Raw genomic sequence first — 20,892 nt, 5'->3', positions numbered from 1 at the left:
TTTGAGAGATTATAATGCACTGTACTTGAAAACGGATGCCCTATTACATGCTGATGTGATGCAGCACTTCCGACGTCTGTGCTACGGCGCACGTGGATTGGAATTGCTTCATTGTGTTTCTCTAGCATCCTATTCGTGGCAATGCGCTCTAAATTACACGCAGGCAAAATTGGAGTTAATCATCGACGAGGACATGTACAGAACCATCGAATCGGGCGTTAGAGGTGGGCTCTGTCAGGCGAGCAGGCGTCATTTACGTGCCAATAACCCTCTGTGTAGTGGCTATGATCCCGATAAAGAGGAGGTGTACATATCATACATAGATTGCAACAATCTTTACGGATTCAGTATGATAAAGCACCTCCCAATTGGTGATTTCGAATGGGTAGAGGATTTTAGCTCCGTGGATTTTATGCGTCACCCCACTGATTCAGACGTTGGCTACGTGTATGTATGTGACTTGGAGTATCCAAAATCTATCCACGCACTGACACGGTACTTTCCCCTGGCTCCTGAGAAGATGGTCGTCCCGAAGGATTGGCTCTCGCCATTCCAGCGAGGGCTTCTCGAAGAATTAATGTATCAGCCAGCTAACAGCAAAAAGCTGCTGCTCACGTGCAAGGACAAGGTCGAGTACGTCGTTCATTATGCGCTGCTCGCACTCTATTGTAGATTGGGTATGAGAGTGACAAAAATTCACAGAATTCTAAAATTTCGCCAGGCACCATTCCTGCGTCCCTACATCGAGGACAACGTTGCCAGACGCGTTGCCTCGAGCACGACGTTCGAAAAAAATTTCTATAAACTCTCAAATAATGCGGTATTCGGAAGAACACTTTTAAATAAATTTAACATGCGGGACATTCGAGTAGCCTTCGATGAGGAGACGGCGAGTCGCCTCGGGAGTCGGGCGGAATGCGTGAGGATGGAAATTTTGTCCCCGGATTGTGTCATGTACGAAATGCGCAAAAGAAAAGTGCGATGCGATTTCCCGCTCCAGATTGGGTTTACGATTTTGGAACTGAGTAAATTAACCATGTACTCATTCTACTACGAAACCTTGCTGAGTAAGCTCACTTGTCCAGTGATTGCCTGTTACTTTGACACGGATTCTCTGATCCTCGGCCTATTCTGCAAGGACTACGAAGATCAGTTACGAGCGATCGCCGACGACCACTTAGATTTGTCTTCCTTCGACCGGGATCATCCACTGTACAGTGAAAAGAATCATGGGAGACTTGGGGCTTTCAAAAGCGAAACTGGTAGTGTACCTATCGAAGAAGTAATATGCTTGAAAGCTAAAATGTATTCCATCAAATTAGCTGGAGGAAAGCAAATTGCAAGAGCTAAAGGGGTCAAAAAGAATATTGTACGCAAGCACCTCCTCCATGAGACATACTACAATACCTTGTTCAATCACACGAGCGTATCGAACGAACAAGTATCAATCGTTGGAAAGAAACAGTGCATGTACACCATCAGAAACGTCAAAAGAAGTCTGATGGCATACGACGACAAGAGATACCTCAGCAATGACATTGAATCCTACCCTTACGGAAGCTGTGAATATGGTAAGTTTAAATGGATGATGTAAATAGTGAAGCTCATAATGTTCTTTTTTCGCTCCAGGAGATGTGCAGGAAGAGAACTGATACTTCCGTGACATGCTGTTCTCGCGTGCGGTCTGGGACTGAGCCGTGGATGGAGAAGGACGAACGCTTGGGTGATCCACACGGTACTTATGTGAAAAAACGCCATGGATGCGGGGTGGAAATGTCCAGTGTGCTGGAAGTGCCCCAGAGAGAACTACAATCTCTCTGAGAATGCCATGATGTGTCTAATAAATGTTGAAAACTATTTCCCGTGTTTTTCTATGTCCTTACTGTTCCGAAGCGTTGTCCTGGATTAACTAGAAAGCGTCCCAAGCCAATATGCAATTTGGGGGGGGGGGGGGGCTTGTGAGCTGGCCCAGAAATGAATGGAATTGACCCACGAGGGACTGTCTATGTTGCGGTTGAAATTATGAAGCAATATGCAGTTGAAAGCGTGTGACCGAGTAACTAGAGAGTGGAAATGACAAATGAGTCTATCGAGCATGTATGAGAGGCAGCCAATAGGTCAACCACTAGGTTTTAGAAATGAATGGAAGTGACCACCCCCCGGACCTATGGACAGGTGAGCGATTTGGAAGCCTATGACTTAGAATTGAATAGAATAGATCATTTTGGTGTCTACGAACGAGTGAGCAGATGTTGTGGCAATGAACGGTAGCCAATCACATAGAAATTAGATGGATCACCATGAAGGGGTGGAGCCTGGATCGGTCAATCAACGTGAAGGAATGGAGCTGTGACCAACCAACCAGAGGACTTAGAAGTGGCTTGACCTAGATTTGAATTGGGTGGTGGATTAGAAATTCCTAGAACTGGATTAGAAAAAAGAGCGATTTGGAAGCCTATGAACTGACTTAGAATTGAATAGAATAGATAATTTTGGTGTTTATGAGCGAGTGAGCAAATGTGGCAATGAATGGCAGCCAATGACATAGGAATTAGATGGATCACCATAAAGGGGTCGAGCCTGGATTAGACCTGGCTTGACCTGGATTAGAAATGGCTGGTGGATTAGAAATTCCTACAACTGGATTAGAAAAAAGTGGTTGTTGTGGGGCTCGAATCTATACTACTCGTGCTCTGTCAGTCTTCTCAGCAACTAATCCTGCGTTTCCTTATTAGATTATAAAATGTCTCATCTGTTCGCTCGACTCCCGACGTATGTAAACAAACTCCGACGACGGAAACTGTTTGCCTATATTTCTCAGTTGAGCTGCACACTATGAGATGACTAGACAAACTTGATTCCGTCTTCATGAAACATGTCGATTTGTGGGTATTAAACCTGAAACAGATGAATATAATTCCGCCGACACCGCATCCCCTACGCTGGCTTTGCTTGGAGACCTCCTTTCGTCCGCCATCTTGGAAGTTCGGAGCGCCACCTGTAGTTCATTGGAATCGCGAATATCCAAGTGCAGTTTCAACGAGAGATTGAAAGAACTACCCAAGGTTGACCCTTGCCGCAAAAGAACGTAAGGAAGAGACAGGAAGGAAGTGGAGATGAAAGGACAAAGTAAGGAAAATAGGAGATGGCGACTATCTGAATGGCACGGTCCGGGCCTTCCTCGACCATCCGTCTATGGGAAGCAGGGGCCAAAGTGGTGTGTTGCTTTCCAAGAGGGGCCTCGAAGGGTCCAAAACAACCTCTGGGTCTACTCAACCACCAGGATCCCCCCCAGACCCCCTGATCTTTCCCCAGACACGGGACAGCCACGCACAGCAATACGTGACTGGTCGACTCTCCCGCGGCGTCCTTACTTACAGTTTTTGCAGTACCTACTTGCGGGAGAGGGCTATTCCGGCAACACTGTCGGGCGATGGGGGCGCCACTTTCCCTACGCCGGGCTGTCTCAGAGATGCGTTGCTCCATGTGCTTCAAACTTTACTCATAGGTGGCTCTGATATCTGCTTTATTGCACGTGAGAACTGTCCGGATTGCGTTGAAAAAGGAAAAAAAAAAAGAATGGTTTGTTCTGCCTGCAATGTGAAGACCCGCCAAAACGCCGCGATTTTCTGTAGTCCGTTTTGTTGTCATCTGCGCAAAGGCGCTTCGCAGGCTTAACTTGTCAATGCAAGTCCACATTCAATTTCTTCATTCATTCATCTAGATATATGTAAAATGCGGTACTCTTGATTATCCGATGTTGAACACACACACAGTAATGCATGCGATGACATGCACGGAGCAAGACGCGACAATGCAATTTAAATTTAATGTTATTAAGAAACTGATATTAGGTGGCGTTATGCTTCATGCTAGATTTTCCAGAAAACTTTCCTGTTTCCTATGATATTTCCAGCAAAGAAGAAGCGCACGAACCACCGACACATCAGACTGGCGGTGCCTTGCTTCCAAAGGTCGATGAAGCAAAATAGCACCGGGATCTGTGCGGTTTTATCGCATATCATGTGAGCAGTGGGCTCCGGGGGGTTGCGGAGGGGCCCACGGACTTTACTTTGTCTGCTTGGATTGTCTGCAATCTATAACTACATTGCATGCAGGAGTACACCCACACCATCATTAAAGCTTCTTGTCTTCTGCAGTAGAAAATTGACATTTCTGCGAAATGTGATGGATACGTAAATCCTCAGGCTTTCATGGGCAAAAAAAAAAAAAAAAAAAAAACAAGCAAAAAAAGCATTATGCCAAGGTTGCATTGTAACTTGTCCAGTTTCTCCAGCCTTTCAGGTCCCCCATCAGTGCACAATACAGATGCTGTTCACCTGCATGATAAGAGTGAGAAAAGACAACGAGGACGAAACAAACGACACAGACATGCAATCACCTCCAATGCAATTTACACTTGCTTGGTATTGAGGGGCAGCAGTAGACAAAGACGAGTTAGAACACATAAAACAGACGGCACTACTGCCATCTGTGCCGTCTGTTTTGTGTGTTCTAGCCATGTCTTTGTCTGCTGCTGCCCCTCAACACCCAGCGCAATGCACTAACTACCCCGGGCGTATTCCTACCTTACAGACTTGCTCACTTACTGTGAAACTCACAGCGGCATTGGGAAGGTCATGTGTGCACTAAAGTAAAAACAGGTGCCACAAAATACTGATTCAACAAGAAAACTGGCTATATATTCCAACATTTTTCACGCGTGATATAAACTACGGAAAGATGTATCAAATCAAATGTTCTTTATTGAAATTGGGTGTCAAGCTGTTTTTTGCCTTGAGTATTGAAAATTCCACCAGAAGTTTCTGGTGGTCCACCGCAGATTTCTGGTGGTCCACCAACGAGTCTGGTGGTCCACCAGAGCTGGTCTGGTGGTCCACCAAGTTGGTCTGGTGGATTACCATGCAGCTGTGGTGGGCCACCAGGCGTATTTGGTGGCCCTGAGATGCAGGCCTAGTGGACCACCAAGCATGTTTGATGGCCCCTTGATGCACATTTGGTGGACCACTAGGCATGCTTGGTGGTCTTCTGTTTTGAATTCGTATTACACTGTTTTACTCAGAACTGCTGCACCCAGCATGAAAGCACATAGGAATGTCAGTCAATACGTCGAGAGACATGCCTAGGTCCTACTTGGACGCAGGTTGAATTCGTGTCCATCCAGACCATTAATCCCTGCATGTCTCTCCATTAACGTACCCAGAAACTACCTAAAGCTACCAATATAGTTCCCAAAGTGCAATGTATTAAACTGCAGCAAATCTCACCTGATGAAATGTGAACAGCACACATCATATAAACTCAAATTGTCTGGCCCACTTTGCACTTTTCTGAGGATAAGTGGTGAATTTGCACAGATATATAAGTAAAACTTGATACATGTGGCAGTGTCACCTGTGGTGCTAACAGAAGTACTTTAATTGCTTGCATGGTGCACAACGTAAATGCAGAGTAACGTTCAAAAATTAATGTCCGGTGTTCTTCACAGCCGTTTAAAAATCCCTGGTGAATTTCCCCGGGTGTAAAATGCAGCTTCATATGTTTGACGACATGCAACTCTGTGTGCTAAAAACAGTAATTTATACGCTTGCGAATAGAAGTTGCAATAAAATATGTTTTGACAGATGAACGGTATACTTTATAAGAGTAGTATTTAGATATGCGTAATATTAATATTAACTTATCGTGAACTTTGCATGGTACAATTTAAGCGTAGTCGCTCTTTATTTCCCTTTATTTGCCCAATGCAGACTGTATACCACACAAGACCAGTACATTCAGGCAGCAATATCAACTTCCGAGATAAAAAAATCCAATCACACACTGTGCACACAGCGAAGACAGAAGATAATGTTAAAAAGAATGGGATACAAAAGAATCATTATTTGCATAACTTCAAAGAAATATTGCTGAATGAAGCAAGGAGAAAAGAAAACACTTTTTGCTATGCTCCTTCAGCTTCACTATTGTGAATGGCATGTGTATGGCTGAGTGTGCATAGAACTCATAAATTACACAGCCTCTTCTATAAGTCACGGTTTTGAGGTAGTCAAAACTGTGTGCTGCCACTCAGTCTAGTCTGTCTCCCATATGTTCGGCTGCTCACACAAATATCCCACCTGCTCAACACAGACAAAAACCACCTGGCAGTCAACATCATCATCTAAATATACACACAATCCTTCAAGAGATGGAGGGTGGTCACATTTGTGGATGTGCGTAGCATGGCCCAATTCACTAGGTAGCAGAAGTAAGCGCTTGCAAAGAAGCGCCACCCTTTGAAACTGTTCCCGGAATGTATAAATCTCTTGCACCATACAAAAGCTGCCATCTTTCATCTTTAAATAGCATGAGCAAGTTTTTTGTGTGCGCCCATACTCAGATGCATGAATAATGATGTTGCTTATACGTGCTCTGGAAAAGTGTTCTACTGTCACCACCCTGCCAACCCTTTCAAAAAGCAAGGAGGCAGCAATGTCTGACAACGATTTGTCGCACCTTACTGCCCCAAGCCCTTGGGAACATTCACTTTCCTGTTTTACTTTCAAAAGCTTTTCTGCACAAGCCTGCACACAGCCGGAGAGGGGGAAAATGTGCAACATACTTTGTAGTGTGTCGTTCATGACCAAACGTTCAGCGATCTGAAGTGGAACTCCTTTAGCTGCCGAAAAGAGGCTCATAACTTTCCCATTACCACCCTCAAATGGGAACATTGAAGTTGCCCACAGTGGTCCAAGCATACGTACACTTTTCGCAAGATGAAGGAGTTGGTGCACGTTGAATTTTACGGCATGGTCTCCATACAACCTTGCTGTGTCATATACAAAAGTCTTGAACAAATACTCAGCTCTTCTGACATGAGCATCTGTGACACTATTCTGCAGAAGCAAGAATAGCCCTTCTGTAAGTAGTGACGCATGTATTAAAAAAGATGTAGAAAGTATGCCATTTAACGTAGGCAACATGTAATAGAGAACCCAGTTCTTCCACTCAGACGCTTTCCAGAGTGAATACTGTGATGGGCAGCGTGGTAGCCTCGTGAAAGATGTTGGTGGCCTAATAGCACAGATACGGCTATTGATAGCATTCACCTTCCGACCAATGTAGTACCCTTGTCCAGGTGATGACAGCCAGAGTTCTGCTAGATGTTTCGCCACACCAAGCAGTACACAATGCATGTAGTCTGGAGGTACTCCCCAGACTACATCCAATCCCTTCAGCTTGACAACAGGGCTTGGTCCCTTGACTCCGTCAACATCCCTTTTTCGCAACACAGCGAGCTTCATCGCTTGAAGGACACTGTCATGAGTCCTCTCAATATGAGATTCTCCTGGTTTTTCTGCATACTTGAGTGTGCCTGCATCAAATGCAAAAATCCACATCGTAAGCAAGCATACACCGAGGTGAAGCTTTGTCAACGGTTATTTAGAATCTGCTGCTACATATTCTGTATTTCAACTGCACTGCAATGAATTTTGAAGGGTTGCATAGCATAAGAAAATGATGTTGTAGAAAATACATAACTAAATATATAAGATACATTTCCAGTTTGGACTGAAGACAACATCCTCCGACGTTTGTATCATGCACTAACATTTCTATGAAGACATTAACAAAACAATGACAAGTGTGCATCTTACCCACACGTTACCAATAATTAGCCACCTCAAATGATTCCAGGAAGGTGCTTCACACAAGTAAAAATGTAAATTGTAGCAGACTCTGCAAGTGCAGTTGCAAATCTTAAAATCAGTTAGCTATAAATTACATAGGAACAAACTTATACCATACCATCCACCAGCTCGCATTTCTTGAGGCACCATGAGCAGCCATAAAAGCCGTTGAATTGTTTCCTGTTTAAGATTGAGGCACGAGCTGGAGAATCAGCGATGCAGGAGATAGCATAAATTTGCGACGTGACAACTTGGTTCAGTGTCTTCCAGACAACTGGCCCCATGCCGACGAAGTGTTGCACAAATGCACTCAAAAAATGGTGGACAGGGGGGTGGACCTTTGCAAACCATAATCCGCAAACAATGACATTCCTCCAGCGCATTTTCACTGGCAGTTCATTTATCACTATTTGAACTGGCCACACTGAGCTGTTGCTTGACTCAAAAGCAGGTGAGCCATCGCTGCTAAAACTAACTGTTAGGTCACTCCACTTCATCTTGAGTCTTCGACGTGCATCCTGATACAACTGACCATCCGTAATGTCATTGTATACTCCAATCCAAGACCGTGTAGAAAGTGTGCGAAGGGAGTGTAGGAGGGTCGTCCCAACATGCTTCAGTAGCATCTGCAGACGTTTCTTCATGTCAAGGATGATGAAGAAACTTCCAGATGAAAGTAGTTTACCTGTGATAGTCTTCATGACAAAAAGTACACGTGAATTTACAGCCTTTTGCATATCTTCCACGATTTCCGAGGTGAGCAAAGCAGGTATTGCAGAAATAATGCAGCTTCAAAAGCTGTTCTTGCCGCTTGTGCTAGATTTTCCTAAACATGTATTTGGATCTCGGCAGAACGTCACCACCAAACAGTGCATTGATGAGGTTTAACAAACCGTCAAGCTGTGTCCATGAAAGCCCAGCCTTCACCACATACAGTAGGACCAACACTATGGCCTGCCCCTTTGTAGTTGTCTGATTGGGTAAAGTTTCTGCACAACAGGCCTGAAGGAATGCGTGGAACTCGGCTTCAGTGTCTTCAGTGTCATCATCATTTGAATTCTCACTGTCATAACTTGCTTCCTCCTCATTTATGGAACCACTTAATTCGTAAGGTACATCGGGCATGTCTGCGTCATCATCGCTATGCTGACAATGTCTTGGTTGAGCAACCTCGTCCAGGCAGGCAGTAGATGTCGAAGGCACTGAAGCAGGTACTGAAGATGTGGTAGCACTGGCCTCCTAAAATTAAAATAAACGAAGCGATGAACGTTCTTTTTAACATCAGAAAAAGATGAAGCACTCGACGATTCATCAGAAGAAAATAAACTAAGGGAGAAATCCCTATCCATGTAAGATATTAGATCCTTCCTTTGCCTGAGCTCGTCCGCTAAATTTGAAGAAACTGACAGTAATAGGCAGTTTTAGCATACCATCAATAAAGCAACAACTTACGTTTTCCTGCCGCATTCTGTCATTATGCCTTGTCTGCCTTGGGAGGCATCTTTCCGCGTCAGGCTCCATCCACCTCCGATACGGTCCCCGGCGCCTCTTCTCCGGGGGGGAGCTCATTTTTGTTTGTGCTAGGCGCAGAAGCGTCCACGCTGCTACACTACACGAGTTGCAAGGCTCTGCTCACATTATCCACTTTACCATCGGGAGAGATCCTTACGATGAATTAAAATGCGCGCGCTAAACGGCCAAAAACACTTTTGATGTTTTTCTTCTTTTTCTCTCCTTTCTCGCTGAGCTTGGCCAAGCCACATTAACGTAAAACGCGTGAGAAGTAATGGAATTACACCGTGAAATATTTTGCCTACAACAAGAAAGTACTTACAATTTTGTAACAAATGATAATTAGAACAATTTAACTGTGTGTTTCAGTAATCAGTATAGCTTTGTAAGGATATAAACCATGCAGTGCAGTGGCAAATTCACTGAATTCGCTGTGTGTGGGGAGTACGTGTTCGGCATTTGGCAACATTGTGCAAGACAGCTGCTTTTGTTTTCAGTTGTCAGGTTGCGGACTATCGCTTACTTTTCGGTTTCATCGGTCTTTAGTTGCAGAAATGTATTTCGTCTACGTAAAGTATGAGCTAGACGGCGAAAAGCAAGTCACAACGTCCGACTACGTAAAGGACTTCTTTCCAGAGGATGAGTGTGATTTCGACCCCACTGTTCTGTACTCGATTTATTGGGCCGGTGATGAGCGAACCGCCGGTGACTACTACAGGGTGTGTGCAGAAAAACGTGACCCGTATTTAGGCACATAGCTTGTTGCCTACCTAACTAACGAACTTCCGGTGGCGCACGATGGCGCATTTATGCGTGCGAAATCTGTAGAAAAATTATGGAAGCCATACTCAGCTTAAAAAATAAACGGAACAACGAAAACGTCCGCTTCCGTGCATCAGAATAGGGCAACATGGTGGACAACAGGGTGTATGTGAAAGGGCAACATGGTGCACGTAGGAGAGTTGTGTTCAAGTACCGCTAGGGGAGCTATCGGTGCATAAATTGAAACGATGTCCCACATGGATGCTCATCGGCAGTACCCCTAGCGGTGCCTGCACATAACTCTCATGAGACCGAAATGCACTACCATGCACTGTCATGACCGCCCTATTCTAATGCATGGAAGCCCATGTTTTCGCGCTCTGTTTATTTTTTTACACTGAGTATGGCTTCCAGGATTTTTTTGTAGCTTTCGCACACATGTATACGCCGTCGTGCGCCACCGGAAGTTCCTCGGGTAAGTAGACAACGAGTTACATGTAAAAATGCGGGTCATGTTTTTCTGCACACACCCTGTATTACGCCAATATCATCCCCATGACAGGTGAGTTGTGTTGTGCTGTTTCTTCGTATTGTGTATCAATGATATATGTGACAAATGTGGACAGTTTCGTCGTTCTATGCAAATTGTATTGTACACGGGCAGTCTTTCTTCTCTACGGCAAACCACGTGAGATGCAAAAATACTCCAAAAGCCTGGAGACGACACAACTAGACAAAAAAGTAGAGAACTCCGACTTCACATAAGTAATGAGTAAGCAATGAGTAAATCTTGTTATTTTGTTGTGTTAAGTCGGAGTTCTCTACATTTTTGTCTAACCACGTGAGGCGCGTATTGTATCTGTGTGGGACCATGTGTTGGTTCTGTGTGTACTATCTTGCAATTCTCGTTGTCTATAATTTAATTCCAAACTTATTTTAGTAACCGTCCTTTTTACTCCAGACACAAAGGAAGAAATGGACAGTTACCTCCAGAAACGGTCCAAGACGGTCAATCGACAAACTGCCGCAGCCGGGAAAAGAAAAATAAAGCTAGTTGTGTTGCCTAAGCTATGTTTGAATTGCTTTGAGTGTTATTCAAATGCTTCTGGAAGCATATTTAAGCAATCTTGTATCTTTACAGTTAGTTACGTCACATCATAAGATTCACACGTGTATCACAATGGGCAATTCAGATATCAACTGTTTAACATCTGTGGGCATGATTTTATGGGCACTATTGAAATCTTTCTGATATCGGTTCGCATGCTTTTCTAATCAGTTCACTAAAGAAAAGCAGCCAGACCAGAAACGGAAAAGGAAAGCAGTCAAGGATCTCGAAGAGCTTCATCTTCTGGAAGAAATCTCTTCAGAAGATGAACTTGTTTCAAAGAAGGAGTTGAACGAAGTGCAGGAACGATATAGAGAAGTTCTCGGTGAGAACAAGAGGCTACGAAAGGCCAACCTAGAGCTACAACGTGCACTGTGCTCTAAAATTTTTGAAATGTCTGAGAAGTCTCCAGAAGGGCTTGGCCAATCGCCTGTGTCAGTGGACGTCCAACGAGCACGACGTCAAGGTGAGATTTGTGTGACTCCCTTTCATTACAGTGTTGTACCCGTTACCGAAATATATGGTATCGAAATACCGATATCGATACTTCGTTTTTAAAGTAACTGAGTACCGCTACCGTTACTAAAAAAAAAAGTCACGCGATACTTTGCGCGATACTTTTGCTTGAAATACGGAGATGATGCACATAGAAATATCGCTTTACGTGAACAGTTTTACAGTAAAAAGGCAGCATATTTTATACGTAGCTGGGACACGTTATGCTTGACTTTTATAAATAGCTAGTTCTCGAAGTCGTCTTCTGCCATACTTGCAGGTCGTGGTCTCTCCGGCAGCTGACAGAGGCCAGTGTGACAATTACGTTAGTGTCAGGCCCACACATACCGTGAAGTCCAATGACTAAGGAATCCTATCCGAAGTTAAGAATATGTGAGCGTGACTCTGTGCGACACGGCAGCTTAGCAGTGGAATCCAGAACGCATTGTCAAAGACTTGACCTCTGTTCGTTGACCTCAACTCTTTTGTTGAACACAGCCTGGTTATTTCCTCGTCTCAAAGAAAAACAGAACATGTGTATAATTTCATAATTCCGGTTACGGAGCACGTAGGCGTGTCCACAGGCTTCTTGTCGAGGGCAAGGCGGACCATTGACAATGAATAAGAGTGAGAAATATGGTCGGTGAAGAAAGGGTGGCGCATTCAAAAGTATCGGTAACGATAGAGATCGCGTTACCATAAATTTTTAAGAGAAATACTTTTCCGATACAGATTTAAAAAGTATCGCAATATGCACTCCGATACCGAAAAAGTATCGATTACTGTAACGGCGATACGTACAACACTTTCATTCATTATTCTACAACGTACAACAACATTCTGTATGCCCAAACGTCATTACATTTATCAGCACACACACTGTACTTCGGAGCTGGGCTGCAGTGCATTTTTACTGAGTTTTTCCTCTCAGTCTTTCAGTCACACATCCCCATCAGCGCTGCATCGTGTCAACAGCGTAGCGATCCACCTATGCTTGCGGACACGCAAGGAGCATATGATGAAGGTGAGACTTGTGTGTGTGACTGCCTTTCATTTATGCTTTATAAGATCGTACTTCGAAGTGGGGCTGCAGTGCATATTTACTGAGTTTTTTCATCTTAGTCTTTCACTCAAGCAAACCCAGCACTGAGTCTTCTCAGTACCATGGCCTGTCGCCTGTGCTCACCCAACCAGCGCAAGGTGATGGTGAGATTTGTGTGATGATTTATTTATGAGATCACGCTTGAGAGCTGGGCTGTAGTGCATTTTTGGGTTTTTCTTTTTAGTGTTTCAGCCAGGAAGCCCTAGCACTCCACCTTCGCAACGGCATGTCCAAACACCTAAGCCTGTGGAAGCCCAACGTGCACGATGTGGAGGTGAGACTTTTTCAATCTGTTCTGTTTTTCTTTGTTTTGCTCTCTAGTCTGTCAGTCAAGCAGCCCTAGTGCTATGTTTTTTGGAGGGTGTAGCCTATGTCACCTACACTGCTAGACGTCCAGTTGGGCATGCAATCGAGTTGAAATTTGTTGTCTTTTCAATAGTGCAATATAAGCTCGGATTTCTGAACTGTCCTGCAGGGTATTTTCACTTTTTCGCCTCACTGTTTCATAAAGCCATCTGGTTGAATGCTTAATTAATCTGTCTTAGTAATTAGCTGATTGTGACATAAGTGAATTTGAATCATATTCTAACTTTATGGGATAAATTAATCACTATGTTCAAGGGGCCCTAAAGCACCCTCTCTTTTTAGCAAAGTCTAGTACAGCTAAAAGAGCACCCTCTTCTTTGCCTTGAGTGCTATTTATGTTGTTTGTATTTTGGTGCTGATTTACGCAAACTTGTCCTATACAAACACTCCAGGTGCCCCGGAAGGCACCTCACTTCCTATTGGTGCAGAGGACGAGGATAATACGGTAAGACAGAGCAGAGTAACATCTTCTGTTGAGCTCTATGGTGCATTTCGCTCATGATATGATATGGTAAACTCGGTATGTAGTCTGTAATGTGTGTTGTCCATCACTGACATCTTGAATAACACTGACTTTTGATGTTCAGTTCCATGAGTTTCAATTTACTTCAGCACAAGCATGCTGCTCAAAACGCTACACCAGGTAGTCTACCCAAGGTTAAAAAGACCCAAATCCAGTAGATATGGGCTTCACACCCCAACCGGACACCAAGATGAAAATCGTCTTCGCGATCTCTTCCTTAAACTAAAGTACGTACGTGGTCCTCTACCGCGTTTTCAAACCTGTGACAGAAAGTGGGCATTAAATTCATGTGTGGTGTCATGTGAAATGTAACTCTATCCTCTGTACCCTAGCGGATGCTTCACAATTACGACAAAAAGTTCCCGTTTCCCAAAACGTTGTGCACGCGAAGCGGGTGGTAGAAACGCGCGCTCGACGCTGTCGTGCAACAGCTGCAATCCAAATGTGCTCAATTACATCATTTCCTCAGAGATGTTCCCTGCGAGATGTTCGTGGAAAGTAATAATAATCACTGCACACCATTAACAATGTAGATCTTGCAGTGGTGCCTTGCCAGTCATGCAACTTATACTACCATCCTGTACGATGTCAAACAACAACCTATGTGCTCCTTCTGGTGTCTTTTTATCTCAAATAAAACAAAAGGTAGTTCCACGATTCTTAACAGCTTCTTAACTGCGAGAGCACTACGCTTATTTACACATAAAAACCTTCGAGCAAACGCGGATCCCCCTTGACGGCGGCTTCCCCACATTGTAAAATGAAAACCTCCCGCTTTGCACCAACAAGGACTCCAGGCGAAAAATGCAAAGATAGATCGTTCCTTGATACACGACAATCGTGTTTCTTTATCAAAATATTTTTTCCTGCTTGCACTGGACACACTAGTAAGTCTGACACAGCGCATTACAAGTACGTCATTTCAGAGGAGCAAGTACCTGACGGAGCGCGAGCGCCGCGCCGCGGCCACAATTAGGCTCGAGGAATCGGGACCACAATTTTTCAACGGCGGCGCGGCAGAGTTCGGTCTCCTTACTTCTCCTCCGTGATCCGAGCTCGGAGTGCCCTGTGATACCGACGTGAGACAATTGAGTTACTAATCTTACCTCGACATGGGCGATTCCTCCTTCACATCCGCAATACAACGTTTGCAGCGCCGTATCCCGCAAAATATGAGTAGCCGCATTTCTGGACGCGATATCAGTCTCGCAAGCAAAGAGTAACGTTAACGTGAACGCTAAAAAAATACGCTGTTTGCTTAAAACTTGTTCAGACCGACCCACACTTCTGATTCTCACAACATTGCTCCGGATTCCGGGCTGCTCGCATACCATGTGATATCCCAATGTGGCCCACAAACTGCAAAGCTCCGCCATATTTGGGCGGGGAAAACGCGTCAGCTAACATTGCCCATGCGAGAAGTTTGGCGGCGCACGGGTGGTGACAGGAGAAGCCTGCAGGAGGTACGCGAACTTCGTTCTCGAGGATCCTACTATATTATCTCTATGCTTGGCATCTAATGAAAGAGACCAGCTTCTCTGACCTCAGAACGCTGCAGAAGCAAAAGAGAAAAAGAAACGTTCATGATGAGAAAGATAATATTCCAAAATAAATTGTGTTTATGTTTTTTGATGAGAATACAGTGTGGCAAAACATTACAAGAGCTGCCGCAGGTATACCGCGCTAAGTGTAATGTGCAGAACTACTGCTATTTGCGTGGTCCGCGTAGCTCTGCATAAAACCTCCGCGAAACAGGAGAATGCGAAACAGCTCCGGCGCAGCAAGAAAGCGCGGGGAGGGTCACAAGAACCGGATTTGGTGCGGTGCGTGGGCGATTACACAGATTTTCGGCAGCGCAGGAGATGGTGCAAGAAGTTTGAAAGTCGTTATAGCCGATAACAGCATCTCGTGGCGGGCACAGTGATGATTGCCAAGTTGTCGCACAGAAAGTCCCAGACGATAATTACGTCGTAACAACAAGTAACGAGTAAAAACAAGAGCTAGGTACTCAGCCAGGTAACAGATGTCGTTAATTTTTAGTTCTGCGGTGTATACTGCGACTGGCAAAATAGGTAAAGTGGATACACTACTGATTTTGAGGCCGGTTAAACGAATGCCACTTTGTGTATTGCAGTCTAAACCCCGTGACGGATAGGTGCCGTCTGTGAACAGGCGCATTTTTCAAAAAAATGTGCCTGCGAAAGCTGCACGTGCTCTGTGCCCCTTGAAACAACTGGAACGACATCCCTGCTGACGCCAGGAGCCTGCTGACGCCGGACGTATTGAAGGGTCACTTGTACCCACTAATACGTGAGACACATTATGCCTCTCGGGTTCCGTAACAGAAAAATGATATCCAGGCTTCGCACAAAAAAAAAAGGAAAAACAAGGAAAAGGAAGAAAATGCACCAAGAACATCGAACTTGAAACACCTAATTTTATCGGTGTACAGATACCTTTAAATTGCATACAGTACATCATTGTGTGCCGAATGGAAAGCATACACGGTTCACTAATCCCAAAACACACACATATGGAACACACGCTGCACGGACACGCAACCCCTCCGATGCACCAGGCAGTCCTCCAAACATCGAACACACAGTCCTCGAAACTTCGAACAGGCTGGCACTGCAAAGCTCAGTCAAGATTATCTGTAGTGACGAACACGACAGTTCCTCAAACGAAATGGCCGACAAATAATTGCCCAAGCTAGTGGCACCAGACACGCTTCGATGTGAGAAGCAGTTGCAATTTTGCACACGTATGTGTGACCGTTGAGACGGGAAACAACCTGTAAAGAAGCCGAAGCGAATATCACGCTGGTATCGTTCCAAGGTGAATGCTAGAATAGTACAGCATTTTGTAACTCACGTCCTTGCAGTCGATACAGCCCCATGGTCACCTATAACGAAAGAATACAATTAGCCTCACTTATAATGTACGTAGTCGCTTCGCCGATGTAGCCGACCCTCTCCTGCCGCCACTTGCAATGCGTTCGCCGTCTGCAACAGGATGTACTACAATGATTAAACGCAAGTAAAACGCAGGAGTCGGCGATGGATCACCGCTAGGTTGACTTACCTTGAGTAAACACTAAACCTGTACTTAAAAAAGCAAGGTTGTCATCCGTCTCGAAGGCGAGGTTGCAGCGCAGACAACGGGCAAGAAAGCAGCGTGGGATATACTGCGGAAGAATACGTGGTGCCACGTCACTCAGGACTCACCGGCGAAGCGCGGAACAACGTAGTACGCTCCAACGAAGGCACACATATTCAGCTGGCACACGCATTATTCAACAAGCACACGAATACACAGCTCAGGAGGCACACATATTATTCAGCGAGCACTAAGCCGTTTGATACCGACGTGACGGCTTTGTACCTGCTGAAATTTGGCGACGGAGATCGCTGTACTTGCTATTCGATAAGTGTTACAGCTGTTTCCAGACGGTTACGGCTGTGTACCGGCTGTACTTCCTGAGGGAATGTGTTTTTAACCTGCACGTGTTCGTTACAGGATTTAGAGTGTGGTTGCACAAATCAGGAGATGCAACGAAGAGTGCAGCACCAGTGTCGAACAAAGGAAGAATCGCATACCCGTTCAAATCACATTACAGCGCTAATTATAATCCGGGGATAATGCGGTGGTGTTTCAGTCTCTCGGAACATCGCACCATTTGAACAACCAGAAAGCACAGACCATTCTTCACAGTGAAATGAACAGTTTGTGTGCAGACTTCAATGCATCCTCACTGCACTGAACAACAACGACATAAATTAAAAGATGCATGCTGATATTATTTTTTGTTGTTGTTGATGATATCTTTATTTTATAAAGTTTTTTTTTGCAATTTCTTCTGACAGTACATGGAAATACTACCATGAAGCTGATGTATTATCACGAGGGGGTCTGCTACATAGGAATTCGGAGTGGTGGCTGTTACCCAGCTACATACTCCGATAAATGTAAGTGGTTTGCTTGTTGTTTCGTGTATGCCGTCGACCACACCGGATTCTCGTTCGCCTGCCTATGGTTAGCCGTCACTAAAGTAAAGAGGCACTAAATCAGGAAAATACAAAAATCTTAGTGCAGCGAAATCCGACACATACCTACGTATAAAGTGCTCCCGGTACAATGTCTAATGGCAAACGTTATATTTCTACTACCCTGTTAGACGCTATACCACGCTGCACTTGCAGTGTCATTCATATTTGACTGTGGATAACCATATAGTCTAAATATCCACTAAACCACATTGGTTTCATGAGACCACATTGGTGGCTGACAAAACACCAGTAAAACATTTTACCGCAAGCTTGCCTGATATGAAAGACACCTTACGATAGCTATTTCTGCACCTGAGTTACATTGATGAATGGATGAAAACTGACTAGGATACACATTTACAGCGATACCCCTTCAAAATTGAGTGGCATGTCCACTATTTCAAATTGATACGCAAGACTATGAAACTCATGCATAGTGTGATAAGACTGTACTGCAGTAGGTACAGCGAGCTTATAACATTTACATTTACATTTGTCATTCTGTTTTTATAATAGCATATACTAAAATCAATAAAAACCCTCAATGCTACACTCGTTTTGCTACTTTTGGTATTAACTACCCAACGGTATAGCTTTTAACTATTTACAACAGTAAGGGCTACAAAAGGGTGCTGTAATACCTACCGAAATATGAAAGCACTTATGCCCTATAAAGAACGGAAATATGTCCGGTAATGTAGTATGCGATAATAAACCACGCCCTTAGCACGGAATGTACTTTCTAATTCAAGAGAAACGTCAGCTTCGTGTTTCTGAGACGTCTCGCGCTGTAGGCTTTGCACCTGTTTGCTACACAAATGGATTCGGCACTCGTGCAACTTACAGCGTGGATTTCGCACGTAATATGTCGGAGCACGAAGCACCTTTGTGGGCGCTCTTAGTAACAGCAACCCATAGGACAATTAAAGGAAATGCCCATGGGACTTCAAAAGAGGATGACTGCTCGATTCAAAGCAAATAATGGGGAAACAACAAGGTCTTTGCCGCTGAGTGACGGCGGTTGTTCTTGTGTTCTTTTCTGCTGTTAAGAGGGAGATGCATGTATGGATGTGAAGGACAGGGTTGCTCTAGTTCCAACATTTTACCGGTCTGAAGCGATTACTTACGGCAAGGATGTCATGGTTAAATTTAATGTATTCGATTGCACTGCACGTTTATGTAACGTAATTTATCTGTAATTTAGTGTAACGCAATGTCAACTTTTCCTGCGGTCTTGTTTGCGTCATGTGAATGTGGTCTTTCAAAGGTACACGTCACTGCACAATTTCCCTGCCTCGGGGAAATGTTGCTTCTGCAATATTTTGCCTCTTCACTTCGCTTCCGCCATCCCTCTACATGTTGATACATAATCTTCGCACATGGGTACAACAATGAACGTAATTTATCTCTGTCAACTCCTGCCTTATGAGTAACTACGAAAAAAGAAGCACCACAAAACCCCCACAGTAGTCGCACAACCTCGTCTTCAGGAACTGCACCACCAGTCGTGGAAATCCTATTTTAAATATTGAGGGCTTTATCTGTGATCACATCCTGTGCATAATGTTTCTATACATTGTGAAATGTTATGCGCTGAGCAAATACACATGTGCCCGCGATAGAATGATAACATCTCTTGCTCTTAACATAACATGCACTAAGTACTGTAATTTTTACATCATAATTTTGTCGTAGTTAATTGTGTGTGTCTCGAATATAACTGGTGAAAAACATGTTCAAACAGAGGAGAGTCAATGTTTTGAACACTGCACAGCAGTTTGTGCTCTTTAACACGGATAGTCATAGTTAAAAAATGTGGACCCTGCTCCAACGCCTTGTATTTTGTCCCTCGTTTAGTCACATTGTTGATTGTGGTTTCTTGACGACAACTCATGATGGTGTCACACGTAACAAGCGTCCGTGACATGATATCAATGTTTTGCAGATCTCGATTTCTGGAAGTACAGCGACGCAAATGACACGTATGGAAACTGGAGAAAGCTGAATTGCTGCGACTGCGAATTCCAAAGTATACGGAAACTAATGGAGAGTAATGTCTACTACGTCCAAAACCCGTTTTGTGAGTCATACCCGAGGCCGAAATATCAATGATCATGAAACCATGCTCCACCGACAGCCAAGAATAAAGATTCTGCATTTTAACGCCTGCGCATAATGCTTTTTACGAATATTATCGACAATCTAAAAGTTTCACCGCATAACACATACAAAGCCAACTACTACGCACCACGATATCACCCATCTTTCAGGAGAGCGAGAGAGAGAGAGTGGCGTACGTCATTTCTGTAGCCTTTTCCCAAAGTAATCCAACGCAAATGTTAGAACAGTTTCCGTTGAAGTAGCATCTGCACCCCCAGCCAGTGTGGAACAGTATCTGTCTATGTGATGTCTCAATCTAGAGTAAAGATGAAGGGAAAACATAATAATATACGGGTAAGGCATTGGCACAAATGTCAAGCATCTATCCACTCGCGTTCCTCTAGCCGTGCTAACGTAGCGCTAGTACATATCTAGTAGCCGTACTACCGTATCTGTAGCGGGACTTAAAAATTCTCTTACACAAATCCTCTACAATGTGACAGAACTTAAACTCCAAGTACGCTATGATGTAGACATGCATTATCAAAAACGTCCAAGATTGGACCAAGTTTATACCTTAAAGTAGCCGAAATATCTACAGTTCGACCACGTATATACGTGAATATTCTCATCATTCGGTGTGATTCAGACTTAGTATAGATACTTATTCTGCTCCCCATCTTCAGGAATTTCTCGTGCAGGTGTGTAATACATCGCTATGAACTCAAACAGGCAATGTAGGCAATGGGCTTATTTGCACAAACAAAATTGCGCTAAGAATTATGCAGCAAATGACATTAGATGCATCTTTGCTGCGTTGTAGTGTTTGCAACACAGGGAATGCTTGATTTATTGCATCGCATGCTTGCAAATATTATGACATATATTTAAATACAACGCAAACAACTCATTGCACGGGGTCGTCCGTGTGCTATAGGTAAAACACAAATGAAACAAGTGTGTTTATGTGGAGAGGTAAGTAGTATAGTCCCAAGTACCACGAGAAATACTTTTTCTAATCCAATAGAATCCAATTCTAGTCCAACGCGAGCCAATTTTGATCCAACAATCCAGTTCTAACCCAGGCAGCACACGACATCGGGCCGATATCGGCAGCAAGTTGGGCATGTCAGCCCAACATATCCCCGACACTGCCAACTTGTGACCGATGTACGACAGAA

General features: G+C 44.1%; 3 protein-coding genes across 3 annotated transcripts; 2 read left to right on the top strand and 1 right to left on the bottom strand.

The window, feature by feature from the left end:
- The first annotated feature begins 394 nt into the window (after positions 1-394).
- On the top strand, positions 395-1,857 carry LOC135373089 (uncharacterized). The gene is made up of 2 exons (XM_064606375.1): positions 395-1,571; positions 1,630-1,857. The coding sequence occupies exons 1-2, from the start codon at positions 413-415 to the stop codon at positions 1,650-1,652; spliced, it is 1,182 nt and encodes a 393-aa protein (XP_064462445.1). The 5' UTR covers positions 395-412; the 3' UTR covers positions 1,653-1,857.
- Positions 1,858-5,335: 3,478 nt separating this feature from the next.
- LOC135373082 (uncharacterized) lies at positions 5,336-9,915 on the bottom strand. Its single transcript, XM_064606371.1, has 3 exons — positions 9,147-9,915; positions 7,813-8,933; positions 5,336-7,378 (listed from the first exon to the last, which is right to left on the bottom strand). Exons 2-3 carry the CDS (start codon positions 8,429-8,431, stop codon positions 6,096-6,098), a joined length of 1,902 nt encoding a protein of 633 aa, XP_064462441.1. The 5' UTR covers positions 8,432-8,933; positions 9,147-9,915; the 3' UTR covers positions 5,336-6,095.
- Positions 9,761-19,569, top strand: LOC135379142 (uncharacterized). Its single transcript, XM_064612392.1, has 8 exons — positions 9,761-9,925; positions 11,248-11,542; positions 12,503-12,595; positions 12,694-12,777; positions 12,858-12,947; positions 13,432-13,484; positions 17,429-17,530; positions 19,557-19,569. Exons 1-7 carry the CDS (start codon positions 9,761-9,763, stop codon positions 17,447-17,449), a joined length of 801 nt encoding a protein of 266 aa, XP_064468462.1. The 3' UTR covers positions 17,450-17,530; positions 19,557-19,569.
- The last annotated feature ends 1,323 nt before the right edge of the window (positions 19,570-20,892 follow it).

This window comes from Ornithodoros turicata, chromosome 1, assembly GCF_037126465.1.
Source record: "Ornithodoros turicata isolate Travis chromosome 1, ASM3712646v1, whole genome shotgun sequence".
NCBI classification, from domain to species: Eukaryota; Metazoa; Arthropoda; class Arachnida; order Ixodida; family Argasidae; genus Ornithodoros; species Ornithodoros turicata.
The sequence above is the reverse complement of the archived record's forward strand: the minus strand, read 5'-3'. Positions and strand labels throughout refer to the sequence as shown.